Here is an 18,855-nt window from a genome sequence, read left to right on the forward strand (position 1 = left end):
AAGGAAGTCCGCACAAATATGCCATTATTTTTTTATCACTCCAAACCAAAAGACAAGTTCAATAAATTGGCTTCATCTGTGTATAAGCAATGCAAAATATTCTCCCATTTAGTCGAATAAATTATTTAATATAAAAATTATATGACTATTATTGCTTAAAATTGCTTCACCAAACGCAACAATTTTGATTTTGTAAAACACGTTTTACTATTTAGCATTTTCGTTTATCGCAAACCTAAATTTATATACTTTTAGCAATGTCTTCATATTTAAATATAAAACTAATAAAATAAAGAAGCTTTAGTTGCACCTACCATATGAATGGTTTTTTCTCATGGCTTTTAATTGCATAATAGAACAAAAAGAAGTAGACGAAAGCAAATTAATTAATAATATAAACAGCTATTACTTAATCCCCATCATTCTCAAACCAACTAAGTCTGAAGATTCACGAAAGCAACCCTTCCCATTTGGTCAGCTCTTTCATAATTTCTTCTGCTTCATATTTACTTTCCAAATTAAAGAAATTATGTGTTTGAAGCATAATTACACGTGTCATCTCGTGGTTGGACAAACGTGTGTGAACAGAATGGATTTTAGTGTCGGTGGGGCATTTTATGTTATGCAGTAGGGTTGTGTGTGTACTTACAGATGCCTTACCGACACCGTTAGATTAGACCCACAAAACACATCAGGGGCTGTTTTAATGTGGTTCTTTCTTTTTTGGGAAATTGATGGCGAACAAATATAGCATTTAAATTCATGTTTAATATGGGTATATATTTCAGAGAATAAAAGATATTGTTAGTCTTATTTTATTGTGAAAATCTTCATTTCTGTTTTAAAAAGGATTCTTTTTTATTGAATGATATATAATAATATTGAACATTATTGTTGTTGTCGTTTTCCTAAGCAGGAGACAACTAAACCCAACCAAACAAAGAAAGAAATAGTTCCAGGGAAGGTCTGGAAAATTGGCAACCAAGAGTGAGAAGTAAGAATTGTTGTGTCCTCAAGTTGTCATGTTATGTTTGACAGTAAGAATATAAGAAACAAAGTCATTGCCAGCTGTTATTTTGGTGAAGTCTCTCACATGCTTTTCATTTTTCAATTATTTTGTTTCAGGCTTTGATTTTTCAATTATTTTGTTGGGATTAGGAATGTTGTTTTCAGAAAATTTCAATATTTCATAAACTTTTTGGTTATTTTCGGTGATATTCTAGGACAGTTCAAAGAATGTGGCATTATTTCAAAGAAAAGTATTTCGGTTGGTGTTTGTTTCTATGAAATTGCATTTTCTCACTTTTGAGTAAAATATCATGAAATGATGAGAAATGCAATCAAGGAAATATGATCAAAACGTAAACTATTTTTGTTGACGAAATAATATTGAAAGTATATTTAGGAAAAATGATGTAGTAACAATAATATAGGATACAAAGAAAGTCAAAGTCAATTATCGGATAACCATTTTAAATCTGAACCCGTTCATATTAACCCTACCCTACTCTAAAAGGATGAAATGAAGAAAAAATTCCGACAAACTCTTTAACAAGATGTTTCTTTTCCTCATCCTCATTTTCAATCTAGTTTTAATTATTCAACTTATGTTCGTACAAACAAGAGAATATATATATATATATATATATATAAACTCCAACAACATAGTAAAAGAAAGAATTTATTAGGAATTTCAAACCAGAAGGAAATCATAAGTTAGTTTTAACAGCGCAACACAAACCTTTTGAATTTATTTTGCTTTTCAAAGTACTTTTAGATGTCCAAAAGAGTGAATGGATTTTTTATTTATAGAGTTTTGGAAACACTAATTATTAAAACATATTTAATCAATTATATTAAGTTGATATATAATCGGTTGTCCCTGATAAAAATTAGAAATCAATTATAATTTTTTCTGTTTTAATCGATCATGATATATATGTATTTTGGCTTTGCATCTAATTTAGAAAACAAAAAAACTCTCAAACGTATGCAATAAAAGTTATAATACTCAATACATTTTTAACATATATGATCAAGATAGCTTCTCTTGATGCTTAACATTGTTCTTCATTACCAACATTATGGAGCTTTTAAAGCAACATGCAAATACTATGGTCTTAAAAATAGCAATGCAGAAGAATTTTCAGCAAACTTGTTGAGATCGAAGACTGCAATCTCATTACACTCTAAAAGGGGTAAGCACTGGGTGGTGGCATAGTACAAGTGTCACCATTGAAGTAGATCCTTCGGGGGAAAGCCCATCCCTTATCAATTAAAGTTGCTTTATCCTTTCGGAAGAGAACATCTCCTTCAACCTTTCCATTCGGGCCAGCTTGGATCAGAACATCATTACGCTGGGACTTCATTCCCCACAACATTGCTGTATCATCTGTTAAAACCAACTTTCAGAACTTCTACTTTCCCAAAACAAGATGAAAAGTTTGATATTTTATGATGAAGAAGAACTGAGACAAAAAATTTAGCATTGGTCCCGAATTTTGGAACAAACAATTTAGGATCATTTCACACACTTACTTATTGAAGCATAAGGAGTCATGAGCTTGTAGATGAAACCGGACACTTGAGTCCGATGGTCGAAGTTTGGGTGTTGAATGGCTAAGTTCCAGTCAGAATAATTCATCCCGTAATTCAAATTAGTAATAGTAACCTTCACATGCCAGTACTTCTCTGAGTTGAACTTAACATGCCAGTGGACTCTGATCGGACACATGTGATTGGTACATTCAACCGTAGGTGAAAATTCGTTCTTCCCGAAGCCAGAAACGAATGAGGCCAAATGTGGTGTACCTGGACTGTAACCACACACACAAAAAAATGACTTTACTACAGCTTAGTATCTAGAAGGAAATCACGATACTGCACGATGGCGATTGGAAACCTACTTTACACATTTCCCTGACTGAGATGAGTTACTTCGGCAGCCACATGAACATGTTGGGCAAGGCACAATAGTATTATTATGGAAAGATGAAAGTGAGACGCAGCAAGTGGGAGTTTTCTGAGTTAGAAATTGTGAGTATGTGCATACCACCTGCCATGTCACTGCAATAAATAATAATTATATTAAGGATACAATAAACTGTAGCAATTTGCTGACAGTTCTTTAAACAAGGAGATCTTTCTGGTGAGTAAGGAAGACTATAATTGAAGAAGAATCAAACTCTGGATCCTTAATTACTAGTTGCTAACAACAGAATGAGGGTGATACAAGATGAAAATAGATAATCATACTGAATGCAGAAATGTGAAAATGGCATTAAAAATCCTAAAACTTACTCAATGCTTGGGTGAATCTCCTTTTGTCTGGAGTAATGAATTGAGTGGGTCTGACAATCTTAGCTGGTGCACAAGTATAACGTGGTCCAGGTGCTTCCAAGGTGAAGTTTTTCGGGACTTTGACAGTTTTGTTTGTGGTTCCAGCTCTACCAACACTAACTTGAAAAGCTGCTGCTGCTCTGCTTGGATCCTGCACCGATGAACTAAGCACCCCACCTTTGCAGCAATTTGCAATTTGTTGATTGTATGGTGTTCCAGGAAGCAAATCCACAACTGTCGGATCCTTCTTACAAGAATGTGGAATACCTCCCTTAAATTTTGAACAATCTCCTTGTTCAGTGGTCTGCGCTCCCATCATGGCCCATATTACCTCCTTTTCTGCCCATCTCCACCTTAGAAACCAGCCAGGTAAAGTAATATGACGATATCTTTGGAAGTTGTTCATTGTAACAACAGCCTGTGTACATTCAATTCTTTCTTAGAATTTCGAGTAACTCACCGGACAAAAGATGGAACCAACCAGTGGAAAGAAAAGCAAAAAAGACAACATATGTTTTCATATTAGTGCAGGTGATGTTGTAAGAGAATGTACTTACTACATATCCATCAGGAGTCCATGACATAACATCCCAGTTGATTGTGATATTCCCATTTGGGTCAAGCAGATCATAAGCATCTGAAAGATAAACAACAAACATCAAGTGGAAAGTGATTAAAAGAAAAAGAAAGTAAGCAAAGTAAGTGTTGAACCTCTAAATATTCCGATAATTTACTCTACGCGCCATTGATATAATACTTGCTTATGTAGTCATAAAAAGGAAAGCACGAAGCAAGCACACATTTTTTTTTTATGGGTGAAGTTATAGTTCTTAGTTTTCCCTGTTGCAGTTCTTAGGACAAATCTCGTTATAATAAAATAATCAGATCTTCATAGAATCAAATCAAGCTAAACGACTCACTTCAACTAAATATACTTGGCATCAACTAGATTAGCCACCAGAAGTTAATAAATGATACAAAGTTTCCACGTTTTACTTATCAAGTTCAAATGTAGCATCTTTCTCAGGCATAAATAAGCACATCAAAATCCAACAGCACGTAAGGTCCATACAGCATTAAAGAAGACTTCCTTAAAAAGGTTGTCCATTTAAGGAAATCTGAACAACCCATTATACAAAAAACACGAAAGCAATTACAATTTCACGAAATGGACGAGGAAGAAAGAAAACAGTAGCAATGGGGTGAACCTGTTGAAGTGAAGCAAGTTGAAGATAGCAGAAGCAAGAACAAAATACAAGGAGATAACTTTGGTAACAGAGAGAAGGCCATTCTTTTAGCAACACCTTTGCACCAGAAGCTAATCAAGCGCTGACTTCGAAGTCAACAAACTTTTGAAGACTAACTTTGGTAGAAACACATTATTGCATAAGAGGAAGGAGAAGCGCTAGCGTGTATATATATTGAAATAGGGAAGTGCTGAGTGTTATCCATTACTTAAGTGGGAAGATTCGTTATAATAAACTACCTCCCATCCAAATCTTAAATTTTGAGATAATAAATCTAAAATTTTAATTCGTTATCCATTAGTTAAGTCGAAGAAACACAAACTCGTTTTTAAATTCATACACATTTTCAAAGCAGATCATGTTTATAAAAGTCAACAAAATCTGCAGAGTATCTTTCCTCGAAGGTAGAGGCTTATAAATGCAGAAAAGGAAATATAGTTAAGTTAGTTGACTCCATTAATGAGTAATCTTATAACAATATAATACAATGAATTATTCTACCTACAAAAATATTTTCCTATTTTTTCAATAATATTTTGAAGTGGCGGTAAAAAAATTATAATAATGAATACTAATATAATTAAAAAATGTATATAAAAAAACAAAAAAAGAAGAGTAGAAAAAAACTAAAACGTAGTGGAAAGAAAGTTAAAGAAATAACTTTTGTAATTTTTAAAAGAATATGGAGCCATAAAGTACTCTTTTTTCCTAGTAGTATAGTATTGGATAATTGTTTTTATTTAAAAGCTTAAGTATATAAATAATTTTATTTTTATTCATAGTAAATGTATTGTATGACAGGATGAGATTATTTCCAAAAAGATACGTAGTCGTATGGCAAACAATGAACAGGTGCCGATATTCGGTGCCGACAGTTGGATTGTTCTTAAGATTTTATCTGAGGGTACAATTTTATTATTTTATCATTCTTTTGTATGTTTTTTGCATTTTTTTCAATCTTTTTATATTTAATGCATAATTACTTCACATTTTACTTTTTTTTCATTGTCTTATAATATTTTTCTTAAATATTTAGGCTTCTTTTTACTAATTTCAGAACTTTATTTTCACCATTTTGATAAAATAGTTATTTGTGTGAAAGATGAATACAAATCAATTTAAACTTATCCTTTGAATATTCTTTTTATTGAAAATATACAGTTTGTTTATGTTATTGTTTATACACTTGCTATATTTAATTTGGGGAAAAACATTATGTTTCAATTGTTTGAGAGAGACCTCACGATTATGGTGTTGGTTGGTGCTGAAAAAACTTTTAGGTGTGACATTTTTTACGCACATTACAAAACGACTCTCCTTTTGTTCTATATTAATTAATTATGAAAGTGCAAAATTTTCCTTTAATATGTATCTTTTTGTTAAGGTGTTTTAAAATTCAGCAAAATGAAAGAGTATTTCATTTCAGTTCAGTTCGGTTTAGTTTGGTTCGGTTCAGTTTGATTCAGTTTGGTTCGGTTTGGTCCGGTCCGATTTGGTTCAATGCGGTTCGGTTCGGTTCAGTGTGGTTCGGTTCAGTACAGTTCGGTTTGGTCAGCTCCAGTACGGTTCAGTTCGGTTTGATTTGGTCCATTTCGATTTATCCTTCTCATATATGTCTTTTGCATTCTTCTCAATTTTTTTATACTCAATGCTTCACTACTCCCATTTCATCTTTTTTTCTCATCGTCTTCTAATATTTTTCTTAAATATTTAGGCTTTTACCAATTTCGAAACTCTATATTCACCACTTTGACAAAATATTTATTTGTGTGAAAGATGAATACAAAGCAATTTAAGCTTGTCCTTTGAATGTTTTTTTTTTTATTGAAAGTATATAGTTTGTTTATGTTATTGTTTATGCACTTGCTATATTTAATTTGGAAAAAAACATTATGTTTCAATTGTTTAAGAGGGACCTCGCGATTGTGAGGGTGGTTGGTGTTGAATATAAAGCGACTTTCCTTTTGCTCTATATGAATTAATTATGAAAGTGTACAATTTCCTTTAATATTTTTCTTCTTTTTTTGAAGGTGTTTTAAAACTTAGCAAAATTAAAGAGTATTTCATTTTAGTTCAGTTCGGTTCGATTCAGTTCAGTTTAGTTCGGTTCAATTCGATTCGGTTCGGTTTGGTCCGGTCCGGTTTGGTTCGGCTCGGTCCGATTCGGTTCAGTGTGGTTCAGTTTGGTTCAGTGTGGTTCGGTTTGGTTCGGTTTGGTGCGGTTCAGTGCGGTTTGGTTTGGTTTAGTGTGGTTCGGTTCAATTCGATTCGGTTTGGTTTAGTGCGGTTTGGTTCGGTCCGATTCGATTCGGTGCGATTTGGTCCATTTCGGTTTAGTTCGATTCGATTCAGTTTGATTCAGTTCAATAAAAAATATATAATGAATTTTTAAAATAGTTGTTAAATGTAAAACTAGAAAAATAAAATATATACATAAGAGAAATTTTTAAAATAATTGTTAAAAACAAGAAAATGTTTTTAGACTAACAGTTAAAAATAAACTATTTATATAATAACTAGTTTTTAAAATAATAAATAAGGATAAAATTGGAATGATGAAATATAAACTATCTACTTATATATTATTTTTTAGTTAAAAATTCACTATATTTATATAATTGATTTAAAATAAAAATATTTTTTATTAAGAAAAACTAATGAAATATAAATCTGCGATTTATAAAATCTGATAAAATTAACTCGTAAAATAAAAATTTAAATTCAATTAATTAAATAAATAGATATAACTTTTACAATATTAAATTTGAATATGTTGTATTTGAGTCCAATTAGATCCGAGGGATACTCATGACCATTATTATACTACAGTGTAAAAACAAAAAGAATATCAAAAGTAGAGTTTTAATTTTGTCTCTGTCCTCTGTTTATTTAGACAGACGTCCAATAAGAAGAATCCACGGTTCTCCTACATCGTGTTTATGGGTAGTAATGTGATGTCACGATGGAATTGATTATTTGAAGTCATTGATTAGTTTTTGAATTTTAATCCGCACTTCAAGTATATTGCAATAAATATTATTTTTATGTTAATTTACGTAGTTCATTAATACATTTATATTGTTTTAAAGGACAACTAATATGAGATTGAAAATATCATTTTAATAATTTATTTTTGAGTAAATAAAGTTGAAAAAACTAATAAAGTTTAATTTGTATACAGGATATTGTAATTTTTTTACAAAAAAATATTTAATAAAAAAGAATTTAAATGAAGTCTTCTCCCTCTGAACAAGATTCAGGTACCTAGATAAGTTGTAGTGGTTATTCATTAAACTAACAGGGGTTTGTGAGGAGGAAGTGGTGAGAAATTATTATCCATTGGGTTGGTCTATGTTCAGAGGAAGAGAATTTAGAATAGTCCAAGTAAAATAAAAATGAAGGAATTCTAATTGGAAGGCGTGGAAAGCGTGCTTCTCCCACGACGGACACAGACACAACCCCGCGTACGCCGCAGCCTTTTTACCAAATTTTCAACAAACAATTTCCCTTATTTGCAAATATCGTTTTCTTTGAATTACATTTTACAATTTTACAAGATAGAAGCCAGCCTCGGATCGTGTTCTTAGATTCTATTCTGAGAGAGATTTTTGCATTCTTCCAATGGCCCAGTCCTTCGGTCAGACCGAGATTAACTGGGACAAGTACTGTTTCTTCTTCTTCTTCTTCTTCTTCTTCTCTCTTTTTTGTTTTTTTATGTATATATTTTTGAATGATGCTGTTGTTTTATTATTTTTGTTCTTGTTTGCTGTATTTCGACATACCCATCATTCGAAAATTATAAATTGATAGACCATGGTTGCTAAAGTTTCTTCCTCTGGAATAATTATTTTGGGGGTGGGGGAGTTACGATTTCTGCTGCGTTTGTATTATCTGAATCGAGTGAAAATTATAAAACTGTAAGCTAATTTTCATCAAAGGAAAAGGGAAAAAAAAATCTTTTGAAGTTCCAGATTTGATGGGACCGCTGAAAAGTGAAAATCATATCTTACAGATTGAGGTCATCTTCTTTCTTGCCATTGCTTTGATTTATCAATAACATATCTTGCAGATGTTTTGACCTTTGTGAGGTTATGGTATTATCTTGAACTTTGCATTTACAAGCTTTTATACTAATGAACTTCTCCCAATTATACAGGCTAGATAAAACTAGGTTCTATGTCGTAGGAGCTGGACTCTTTACAGGTGTTTCGGTAGCACTTTACCCCATTTCGGTCGTGAAAACCAGGCTGCAGGTTGCCGCAAAGGATGCTGTTGAGAGAAGTGTGTTTTCTGTTGTGAAAGGACTACTTAAAAGAGATGGCGTCCCTGGTCTGTATAGAGGGTTTGGCACAGTTATCACTGGTGCTATTCCTGCCAGAATAATTTTCCTCTCCACTCTAGAGACCACAAAGGTGGCTGCCTTCAGAATGCTTGAACCGTTTCGACTATCTGAAACTACCAAAGCTGCCATTGCAAATGGAGTTGCAGGCATGACATCATCGATTTTTGCTCAATCTGTGTTTGTACCAATTGATGTGGTATGATAATCCAATTTGTGTAACCTTTAGATTTACCGTCTGTGTTTATATCGTTGAACTCAAAATACTTTGTTTTGGACTGACTCACAGCCATTCTATATAATATGGACATGATGATGATACATTCAAATGCATCTTTTCTGCTATTAAACATGCTCTTTCGGCTGCTCAACAATCCATTACTCAATTTAGCAAGTTGGGAACTTGGAGTTTGTTTACTAATGTTCTAGCATGTCAGATTCAATTGAATCAATTGAAAATAAGCGTTTCTTGCTCTCATTTTTGTTTAAGATTTTAGAAGCAATATTATTTAATTCACAACCTAGGACACATAAAATGCAAAATGTGTTCTTTAAAGCTCAGAAAATTTATTTGAATGAAGGGTGGAAAGCAATCTTTTGCAGTGATGTGTTAGTCTTTGTACCAATGGTGTATTCCATTGCATAATGATGTGACATGTTTTAAATCGCATACTTTTTAGTTTATTTGTGATATAAATATATTGTCTGTGAGTGTTCTACTGGTGCTTCGTTTAAAGCATTCTGATGGCTGATGCTCAGAAACATACAGAAAGCTATTTTATATTTATTTATTTATTTTTTTGCCCTTTCTTTTGTGGTAAGGAAGTTCCTTATTCTATTAATTTGATGTCATTTATTTTCTTGATGATTTTTTCTTCTTTTACCTCATTATGGATAATTCTAATATCTAATTCACATTGAATGATATTAAGGTTAGCCAAAAGTTGATGGTGCAAGGATACTCAGGCCATGCCCAGTATAGCGGGGGTTTTGATGTTGCTCGCAAGGTTTTAAGATCTGATGGCATCCGGGGATTGTATAGAGGGTTTGGTCTGTCTGTTATGACTTATTCACCTTCTAGTGCAGTATGGTGGGCAAGTTATGGTTCAAGCCAACGCGTCATTTGGAGGTAAGATATGATAATATGTCTTAGAACTGAATCCTTGTTACATTACCTTTCAAGTTATTTTTATATTGTATCAATTGACAAATGATAAGAAAAATTATTATCTCTTTGATTATTGTATGAGTCTTAATCCATTTAAAAGGTTAGTCTTTATTAAAATACATGGTGTTTTCTATACAAATGATAATTATGATGTATGCACGAGTTTCAAACATAGCTTATAGGTATGTCTTCCATCTAAGTTAGTGTTATGAAGCCTATTGTGTTCCTAGGACATGTAGAAACGGAAAAAAAGGGACTGTCGTAGTGCACTATTTAAATCTGACAAATATTTTTAAGTTCAATGTGAGCTTGGTTAGATAATGTAGCAGATTCAGTTTCTAATCATGGAATTATACCAGTTGAAGTGTATGATGCTGTAATTGCATCTGCCATTCTGCAGGCTGACAGCAAAATTATATTAAGTCAGGAAAGGTAGAATTTCTTCTTGGCCGAGAAACCCTGCCAAAAGAATATCAGTCTCTGCTGTAGGCTTCTGATTCAATATTTTTTATGGTGGTGATTTTTTGTAAATAATATGGTAATGCACTTTTAGTACACGTGCTTGCTGTATTATTTTTATTTCTTTTATCAGGCAAACTTTCTATATTAAAAACAATTAGCACCTGGTTGCATGAACAGATTCCTGGATCATGATACCGAATATGATGAACACACTCCTAGTCTGCAGAAAATAATGTTAGTTCAGGCTACCGGAGGGATTATTGCTGGTGCATCTTCATCCTGCATTACAACCCCATTGGATACTATCAAGACACGATTACAGGTTTGCATAATTTCATTGAACAGATTAATTTCTGTTTTTAGTTCATTATTTTCTGTGCTCACTGATCACTACAACCCCCACAGCAGGTTTTTCTCCTTTTGTATAGTTCTGTTCATCAATCTTTTCTTGGCTCTCATCATCTTCTCTTTATGTGCATATCATCTTCTCTTTAGATTGTAAAGATGAAGAGATAATAATACACTTACTGCTTCACTGTATGCACAGAATTAGTTCATTGAACTATTATGGTGAATGGTAGATTGCACCCTCATTCTCCACAAGAAGACTAAAAAAGGAGAATGAAAGAATGAAATGAACATTTCAATTCATGAACATAGTTTTTTCATTTAACTTAACAAAATAATTTTTGTTCCAATTACCACCAATTTATTCTTTTCTGAGTGGCTAGTTCTGCACTCCAGGTAATGGGTCATGAAAATAGAATCTCTATAAAACAAGTTGCGAAAGATTTAATGAACGAAGATGGTTGGAAAGGCTTTTATAGAGGGTTTGGCCCAAGATTCTTTAGCATGTCAGCGTGGGGCACTTCAATGATATTGACTTATGAGTATCTGAGTAAGAAACTCTTCCTCTCTGGTTATTACATTTTATTTATGTGTATGTGTACTTGTTTTTATGTGTATTATCTGTTTGTGTTTTCTGGTTTTGTGCTAGCAAATATTGGAATAATTGTTCAACTTAAGCTTTGGTATAATGAATGATTTAGTTAATGACATCTAACGTCATTGTCCTAGTACTTATATTTAGATCCCCTCCCACCGTTCTTTTACTTCCAATGTTGCACTTGAGAAAGCAACTGAAGTGAAACTGAACGTAAAAGCAGTTACAGTAGAAAAGATAAATTTTAGTTACAGTAGAATGTTCTTTACTCTTCAAATTGTGGAAGAACAATATATTTGAGAAAGTAGATTTGGAGGGAACATAAGAAATCCCTCCTGAACAGAAGAAAATAGAAAAGAAAATAGTATGCTAGAGTAGCTAAAAAATGCATCATACTGCAAAGCTGTCCAATATTTTTTCATATCAGCAATTGGAATTCCTTCCTTTTGAACAACATGAACAAATAACAAAAGAGAGGACATTAAGACAATCCTATCTAAGAACAGTGGCAAGGAAGAGAGAGAGACATATTTAGGGTCACATGCATTCCCTTTCTATCAAAATGCCCATATATCATAGAACAACCAAACTTTAGCCTACCAGGTGGTCACCCATGTGGATAAGTTTACATCATTGAGTTCTCCTAAAAAACCTTATTTTTGTTGAAGTAATATAGTTTAAAAAGTTCTTTTAATGGTTCACGTAATGTTTATTAAGATATTCCCTCTGCCCTTTTTATTGAACTGTATTCCTTTTGATCAACACTTTCCAGTATAGAGGCTTTCTTAGTATTCCTTTATGTTGCCAAAGGTTTGGTCATCACGTTTCTTATTATATATGCTAAGTAATAACTACTTTGGCTTTTATAAATGATCTATTTACATGTTCTTGACAAGAAGCTATCTGTTATAAGTTTCTCTAACAAAGGGGAATCATACTTTACTTTACATAGTTCTGTTTGTTGGAATATTCTCCGAAGTTTACTGTGAAAGCGCTTCAACATGTCATCCCTGTTGGCCTTATAGAAAATAGTTCAGAAATTGTTTAGCTGTGACACAACACAATCTATGTCCACAAACTAAGTTGATCTTCCGATTGCATGCATTTTTCTTTTGATTCCCTTTTTCATGCTTATTTCATTTGCATATTTATTGAATAAGTTACACTATTATGAAGTTACTGGTATCGAGTTTGGAACAAATATGATAAACTATGAATCCTCATTGATCATTGTATTTGTTTTCTGCATACATATATAGCTAACCTAAAAGCATTTCAATTCAACTTTTTCTTTGTGCAGAACGCGTATGCGCAAAAGATGAATAGAAACAATTGATTTGAAAGCTTGTATTTTACTGATTGATTAACCAAGATTAGGATGATGATGTTGGCTAAGCACACAATAGCTTAATAACCCTGCACGGCTACTTCTTCAGCATTGGAGTGACTGTTCAACATTTATCAGTCTGACTTGAGAGTTAAACTTTTGCAGTAAACCTATGCTAACGATTTCTCATCAAACACCTGCTGGATATAAATATAGAAACATTCCCAGTATACAATGAATTGTATCATTCTTTTTAATAGTTATATTGGATTTGAGGTATTTTTTTTATAGTATTGGCTTGGATACTGTATTATGGAAGGGAAGGAAATAAATGTGAAGGAAATAAACACCTGCAATTAGATGTATTGTAAAGAAATGTAAAATAAATTTGAACTTTTAAATTTTATTTACCCCAGACGGTAGAAGTTATTGCAGATACAATTATTTACATATTGTTAAAATTTTATGTGCTTAAAATGATAATAGGTTTTATTATTACAAGCATGCAATGAGTATAGCTCACAGCAGCTGAGATATTATTTGTGGAATAGTTTTTCTTGTTCTTGAATATAACTAAGAAACAAGCTATCCATGCTCTGTTATATTCCTTTAACTCTGAGGAATTTTCCAACAAAACAGAAAAGCCATAGAGGAGCAAATGGTGAGCACAGGGTAGAAAAACGAAGATAAACAGCTTCTGTGGTAGGATAAGTTATCCTAAGCCAGTTTTAATGATTAAATATTCTTTTAAAACTTGGTTGTTGATGGTTAAAAAGATAGAATGTCAAAACAAATCAAGACTCGTCCTTCCAAGAACTGTTTTTTTAGATTTTTGTTATTATTATTTTATATATTGTAATGCTAAAATAATATAATAAGTAACAAGGATTGTAATCCACATATACTTTTTTTACTCCGAAATGGGTAAAATTGATGACGCATTCACACTTTTAATAAAGTTGGTTAATTTAATTAATAATATTATAATGCTATTTTTTTAAAAGTTCTCTGAGTAATTAATGTATGAAAAAAAAAATAATACAAGTCCAGTTTTAATTTTTAAAATTAAATTCTTTATTGCTGAAGTTTTAATAAGGGAGAAAACTTATTTATAATATTTATTATTTATGAATTAAATAGTAACTAGTAATTTTAATAAAAAAATATTAATATGGAAGACAATAAAAGAAGAGTTTCATAAAGAAAGACAAGAAAAATTCAAAACAATTGGTTATGATTTATTATTTTATTAGATTTCTTACATTTATTTTATTCATTATTTAAAAAAAATAAATTAACAATTGGTTAATAATTTATTTCATTTAATGCTAATTAAAAACAATAGTTGACATCAGCTGTCAGAAACTGTAGCTAGAAAGGAGCCAAATGATTAAGTAAATCAAAATAAAATTTAGTTATTCAACCAAAATCAGACGAATCTGATTAAAAAATAAAAACTTGCAAGAAAAGAAAAAACATTAAAACGAATTAAGATTCAATTGCAAATTGGATTACTCAACTTCATGGTGGAAGTTTCGATGTATATCTTTCTTTTATTGCAGTGTCTCTGTCATCCTTATATTTGTTCTTGTCTATCTGTGAATTCACACATTCACATCGAAGTTCAACCCTGTAATCCATGGCTCACACAGTGAAGGTGATAGATCAGTGTGAAGTTAGTCCTCCACCAGGTTCTGTTCCTTCAACCTCTCTCCCTCTCACTTTCTTCGATCTTCCATGGCTATGTTGTCCCCCTCTCAAACGTATCTTCTTCTATAACTTCCCTTATTCCACCCAACACTTCTTCCAAACTCTCCTTCCAACTCTCAAGAACTCTCTTTCCCTCACTCTCCAACACTTCTTCCCTTTCTCTTCCAACCTTGTCTTCCCTCCAAAGCCAAACCCCCCTCACATCCTCTTTACACAACCTAATTCTCTCTCCTTCACAGTTGCTGAGTCCTCAGCAGATTTCACCACCCTTGTCTCCGATTCCCCAAAAAATGTCACAGCTTTGCACCCTTTTGTCCCTGTCTTGCCCCCACCACAAACCTTAGAAGATGGCACTTTTTTGATCCCTCTCATGTCCATTCAGGTCACTGTTATGCCCCATTCTGGCTTCGCCATATGCATCACTTTCAGACACGCGGCTGCTGATGGAAGAGCTTTTCATCACTTCATGAAATTCTGGGCCTCTGTTTGTAAGTCCAACGGAGACTTGACTTTGGCTTCCCTTGCTTTGCCATTGCACAACAGGGACATCATTCAAGACCCGAAAGGTCTAAAGCACATTTTCTTGCAAGAATTGTTGAACTTTTTACCGGAAAATGTAGAGTCCACGGGTGAAATACGCGATGTTCCTACTGACATGCTGCGTCACACTTTTGTCTTGAGTCATGACCATGTTGAGAAACTCAAGAAATGGGTGTCTGTTAAATGCAAAAGTCATGGTCTAGAATTACCACACTTAACAACCTTTGTGGTGACATGTTCTCTGATTTGGGTTTGTAAGGTGAAATCAGAAGAGATTAAGGCTGGTACTGTGCTTTTCAATAATGATGAGTCCTACATCTTGGCCTTTATGGCAGATTGCCGTAATCGTCCTGAATTTTCAATTCCATTGGAATACTTTGGAAATTGTTTGGTTTGTGGCAATGCTGAAGTCAAGAGGAGCAAGCTTGCTGGAGGAAATGGTATTTTGGAGGCAGCCATCGCTATTGGTAGTGAAGTTAGACATTTGCAACGACGAACATTTGAAGGGGCTGAAACATTGATGTCAAATTTTACTGAATTTGCCACGTTGGGGAAGCACATGACAATAATTGCAGGGTCACCAAGTCTGAAAGCGTATGAAACTGACTTCGGGTGGGGAAAGCCCGAGAAGAGTGAAGTGGTTCAGGTAGATAATTCTGGATCAATTTCCCTTTCTGACTGCAGGGACAAAGAAGGTCGAATTGAAGTTGGGTTAGCACTTCAAAAGATTCAAATGAAGAAATTCAGTACCATTTTGGAAGAGCACCTCACAGAAATTAGTGTTCTTGACTGAAAAAATTTCATTCATATTCATATCTTATGAGAATTGTCTTATGCCCCGAAGGTTGATATTTTTCTATTGATATCCCGATTAAAGGTCTTCAAATCTTTGCTCACTTTCATCGTTAAACCAGCTTTCTGTACAATGTTCTAAAGCTTTCTGTTTCTATTGATCTGTATTAATTAAAGTCGTCACCTATTTTTTCTAAGAATCGACAGCGAAAATTTAACGCAGATCTCTTTTATATAGTTGTCTTGTAGTTCTATATCAGTTTTATGAATAAACAGGAAGAGTAAGAATTATATAGGCTCAAGCAAGAATTAATTCTCTTTCAAATCTAAACTAGTTTATGATGATAACTAGAATAACAGCTTTAGATACGAAAAAAAAAAGATGCTAAAAACAAATATAGCCACAGAAGGTAGAGATATCTCAAAGAAGTGCGATCATCTCAGAATGGGAAATGTATAATTTGATATGAGTCGTGTACCCTTCATGTTTTTGAGAAAGCAGTGCTGTCTAATTTACTTGTATTATTTGCATGCTTCCCTTTTATTTTAACTCACCAAATAACTAACGAAGCAAGTCCTCTAAATCACTGTCGTCTGTGATGTCTTCTTCCCTCAACGACAGAGCATTCTCTGACCCCCAATACAAGTCTCTGTTAATAATGGTTTTGGACAATAGAGTATAGTCACCATTGGTGTTTGCAATATCTGCTCCTTCTTGCAATGACAGAGCATGCTCAAGTTCCACCTCCACTTCACCCATTGTTGGCCTCTCTTGAGGATCATTCTTCACACATCTTTGTATGATATCTACAATGACTCTCCAACACTCTGGTGCAATATTCCTTTTGATATTTTTATCAATTATATCCTCAACAGGCCTACCAGGTTCTTCTGCTATAAGGTATGTCGTTCCAATCACAACTTCTACCAGAACCCAACCAAATGAGTAAACATCACATTTGTCCGTGATTGTACCGTCCAGGAAATACTCCCGAGCCATGTAGCTTGAAGTACCTATTGGTGAAAGTATTATTTTAGTTTTGTGAACCTGAATTCAAAGTCATATCTTTTAATAAATAGCATGGAAAACTGTCTACTAAAGTGCCTGTAGTAATAATATTAAGACTACATTTTCCTAGAGTTTGTGGCTAGACTATCATATAGTAGTTAAGTGCGTCTAACACTAGAACTTCTACAATATCTTACTATTGGGAATAGTCCAAGTGTGAGTTAAAATCCTACGTTAGATAGAAAAGACAAAGTTAAACACTATATAAGAATAAAGACCCATAACACTATTGTCTTAAGGTTTTGGTATAAAACTGGTGTCAGATACTTTATATGTGTAAGACTAATGTTGTATAATCATATGGAACCACAATTTCTCAATGACTATAACCATAACCCATATGTGAAAAATATATATAAACATATCACATATAAAAGCCCTAAATATCCCAACACTAACCCTAAAAGTCATATCTTGTTATATATAGAGTATTGTTTAAAACCCTATGAACCTTGGTTGGTTGTTTGATGCGTGATCTTAATCTGTTTAATTAGTACTACTGTTTAATAAACAGAGTTTCTTTCTTCTATTTTTCTCTAGTTTTCTTTTGTGGTCGAAAACCTTAATTTAACTAACAAAAATCATTGCAGAAAGTCCAAAATATAAAAATTTACCCCAAATACAGTCTACTTTAATTGGTTTTGGTTTTGACAGAGAAGGTGCTCCTTGTCGAGAAAAGCTGAAATCTGCGAGTTTTGGCTCCATATCATCATTTAAAAGAATGCTTTTAGCACTGAAGTCACAGTGAATGATGGTGCGCTTGGCTCCAGCATGAAGGTAGTGTAATCCACGAGCCGCTCCTATGCATATCTCTAGCCTCTTCTTCCATGACAGTTCCCCACGTTGTAGGTGTCGATGCAGAGATCCATTGGACATGTACTCGTACACCACAATCTTCTCTTTCTTGTGGTTGCAGAATCCTATAAGAGACACACAATTAGGATGACGAAGCTGGCAGAGCAACTCTATTTCATTCGTGAACATGTTCCATATTTGAGGCCCATCCCCATTAAATCGCTTTATAGTGACTGTATAATCAGAACCATCATGCTGAAAACAGCCTTTATATTTGATATCAAAACCTCCACGGTCAATTAGCCTCTTGTGATCAAAGTTGTTGGTTGATTTCCTAATATCGGTGAGAGAGAACCGATGGCACAGCTCTTCTATTATTGTCGTATACTGACATGAACTTGTGTGCTTCGAATGGCAGAAGCCCCAACATTTGAGAAACATTGCTGTTCCTTGCATCTAGTTTCTCATATATGATCAATAATTGGTAACCCCATCTTCCTTTATTTTGTGTTTTCGTTGACTTTCTTATAAGACTAAATTAGTTTTAACAAAAATTAATTTGTATTTTAAAAAAATAATGTTATTTCTTAATGTCAAAATATCATTCTCCATTTGTTATTTCTTAAGTTGTAAGTGTAAAATAATTTGTTTTCAGATCTTCGAAATAATAATCATGTGCTCAGGCAAGTGGTTGCCAAACTTCTTTAGAATGAAATTTATTTTATAAGATTAACATTTAAATGACCTACGATTTGTTTGTATTCCTAAAGTTATGTTAACCAAAAAATTGTGTAATTATTTTTATTATTTATAGTTATGATGCACAAATAAGTTATGTGATTTATTGAAGTCGTTTTTCTTTCATATATGGCAGATGAATGAAGGGGGAGGAAACTCATGTGGACTATTCTGCAACACGCTTTCATGTCCTTTTTTCAAAAAGGAAACGCGTAAATGAAACCAAAACATGACAGCCTTATCTATAATGATTGAATACCTAGAGATGAATGTTTCTGGGCAAGTGCAGACTAGTAATTAATCAAGACGATATCACAGACTTCAACAATGAATAGCTATAATGATTTCTCAAATGTTTGATAAATATTTGGGTGTGTTGATATGTG

At 33.1% G+C, this 18,855-nt stretch overlaps 3 protein-coding genes and 1 pseudogene across 3 annotated transcripts; 2 read left to right on the forward strand and 2 right to left on the reverse strand.

The window, feature by feature from the left end:
* Positions 1-1,978: 1,978 nt before the first annotated feature.
* LOC114183395 (protein COBRA-like) lies at positions 1,979-4,738 on the reverse strand. Its single transcript, XM_028070410.2, has 6 exons — positions 4,548-4,738; positions 3,897-3,976; positions 3,301-3,757; positions 2,907-3,066; positions 2,539-2,816; positions 1,979-2,392 (listed from the first exon to the last, which is right to left on the reverse strand). The coding sequence occupies exons 1-6, from the start codon at positions 4,627-4,629 to the stop codon at positions 2,190-2,192; spliced, it is 1,260 nt and encodes a 419-aa protein (XP_027926211.1). The 5' UTR covers positions 4,630-4,738; the 3' UTR covers positions 1,979-2,189.
* A 3,156-nt stretch (positions 4,739-7,894) lies between these two features.
* Positions 7,895-13,273, forward strand: LOC114185240 (uncharacterized). Its single transcript, XM_028072859.2, has 6 exons — positions 7,895-8,248; positions 8,743-9,124; positions 9,858-10,054; positions 10,733-10,877; positions 11,300-11,453; positions 12,799-13,273. The coding sequence occupies exons 1-6, from the start codon at positions 8,208-8,210 to the stop codon at positions 12,822-12,824; spliced, it is 945 nt and encodes a 314-aa protein (XP_027928660.1). The 5' UTR covers positions 7,895-8,207; the 3' UTR covers positions 12,825-13,273.
* Positions 13,274-14,464: 1,191 nt separating this feature from the next.
* Positions 14,465-15,961, forward strand: LOC114183391 (coumaroyl-CoA:anthocyanidin 3-O-glucoside-6''-O-coumaroyltransferase 1 pseudogene; annotated as a pseudogene).
* A 219-nt stretch (positions 15,962-16,180) lies between these two features.
* On the reverse strand, positions 16,181-18,187 carry LOC146885973 (receptor-like protein kinase ANXUR2). Its single transcript, XM_085673537.1, has 2 exons — positions 17,551-18,187; positions 16,181-16,881 (listed from the first exon to the last, which is right to left on the reverse strand). The coding sequence occupies exons 1-2, from the start codon at positions 18,185-18,187 to the stop codon at positions 16,430-16,432; spliced, it is 1,089 nt and encodes a 362-aa protein (XP_085529663.1). The 3' UTR covers positions 16,181-16,429.
* Positions 18,188-18,855: the final 668 nt, after the last annotated feature.

The sequence above is a fragment of the Vigna unguiculata genome, chromosome 5, assembly GCF_037176805.1.
Source record: "Vigna unguiculata cultivar grain cowpea cultivar isolate G323 ecotype 2 chromosome 5, ASM3717680v1, whole genome shotgun sequence".
NCBI lineage: Eukaryota > Viridiplantae > Streptophyta > Magnoliopsida > Fabales > Fabaceae > Vigna > Vigna unguiculata.

Excerpts from the sequence above, each read along its gene's own strand:
- LOC114183395 (XM_028070410.2), bottom strand. The coding sequence starts at position 4,629 with ATGGCCTTCTCTCTGTTACCAAAGTTATCTCCTTGTATTTTGTTCTTG. Across the intron at positions 3,758-3,896 it reads GGACTCCTGATGGATATGTA|GCTGTTGTTACAATGAACAA; the intron begins GTAAGTACATTC and ends GAATGTACACAG. Across the intron at positions 2,817-2,906 it reads CAGTCAGGGAAATGTGTAAA|TCCAGGTACACCACATTTGG; the intron begins GTAGGTTTCCAA and ends GTGTGGTTACAG.
- LOC114185240 (XM_028072859.2), top strand. The coding sequence starts at position 8,208 with ATGGCCCAGTCCTTCGGTCAGACCGAGATTAACTGGGACAA. Across the intron at positions 9,125-9,857 it reads TGTTTGTACCAATTGATGTG|GTTAGCCAAAAGTTGATGGT; the intron begins GTATGATAATCC and ends AATGATATTAAG. Across the intron at positions 11,454-12,798 it reads ATTGACTTATGAGTATCTGA|AACGCGTATGCGCAAAAGAT; the intron begins GTAAGAAACTCT and ends TTCTTTGTGCAG.
- LOC146885973 (XM_085673537.1), bottom strand. The coding sequence starts at position 18,187 with ATGCAAGGAACAGCAATGTTTCTCAAATGTTGGGGCTTCTGCCATTCG. Across the intron at positions 16,882-17,550 it reads TAAAGTAGACTGTATTTGGG|GTACTTCAAGCTACATGGCT; the intron begins GTAAATTTTTAT and ends TTTCACCAATAG.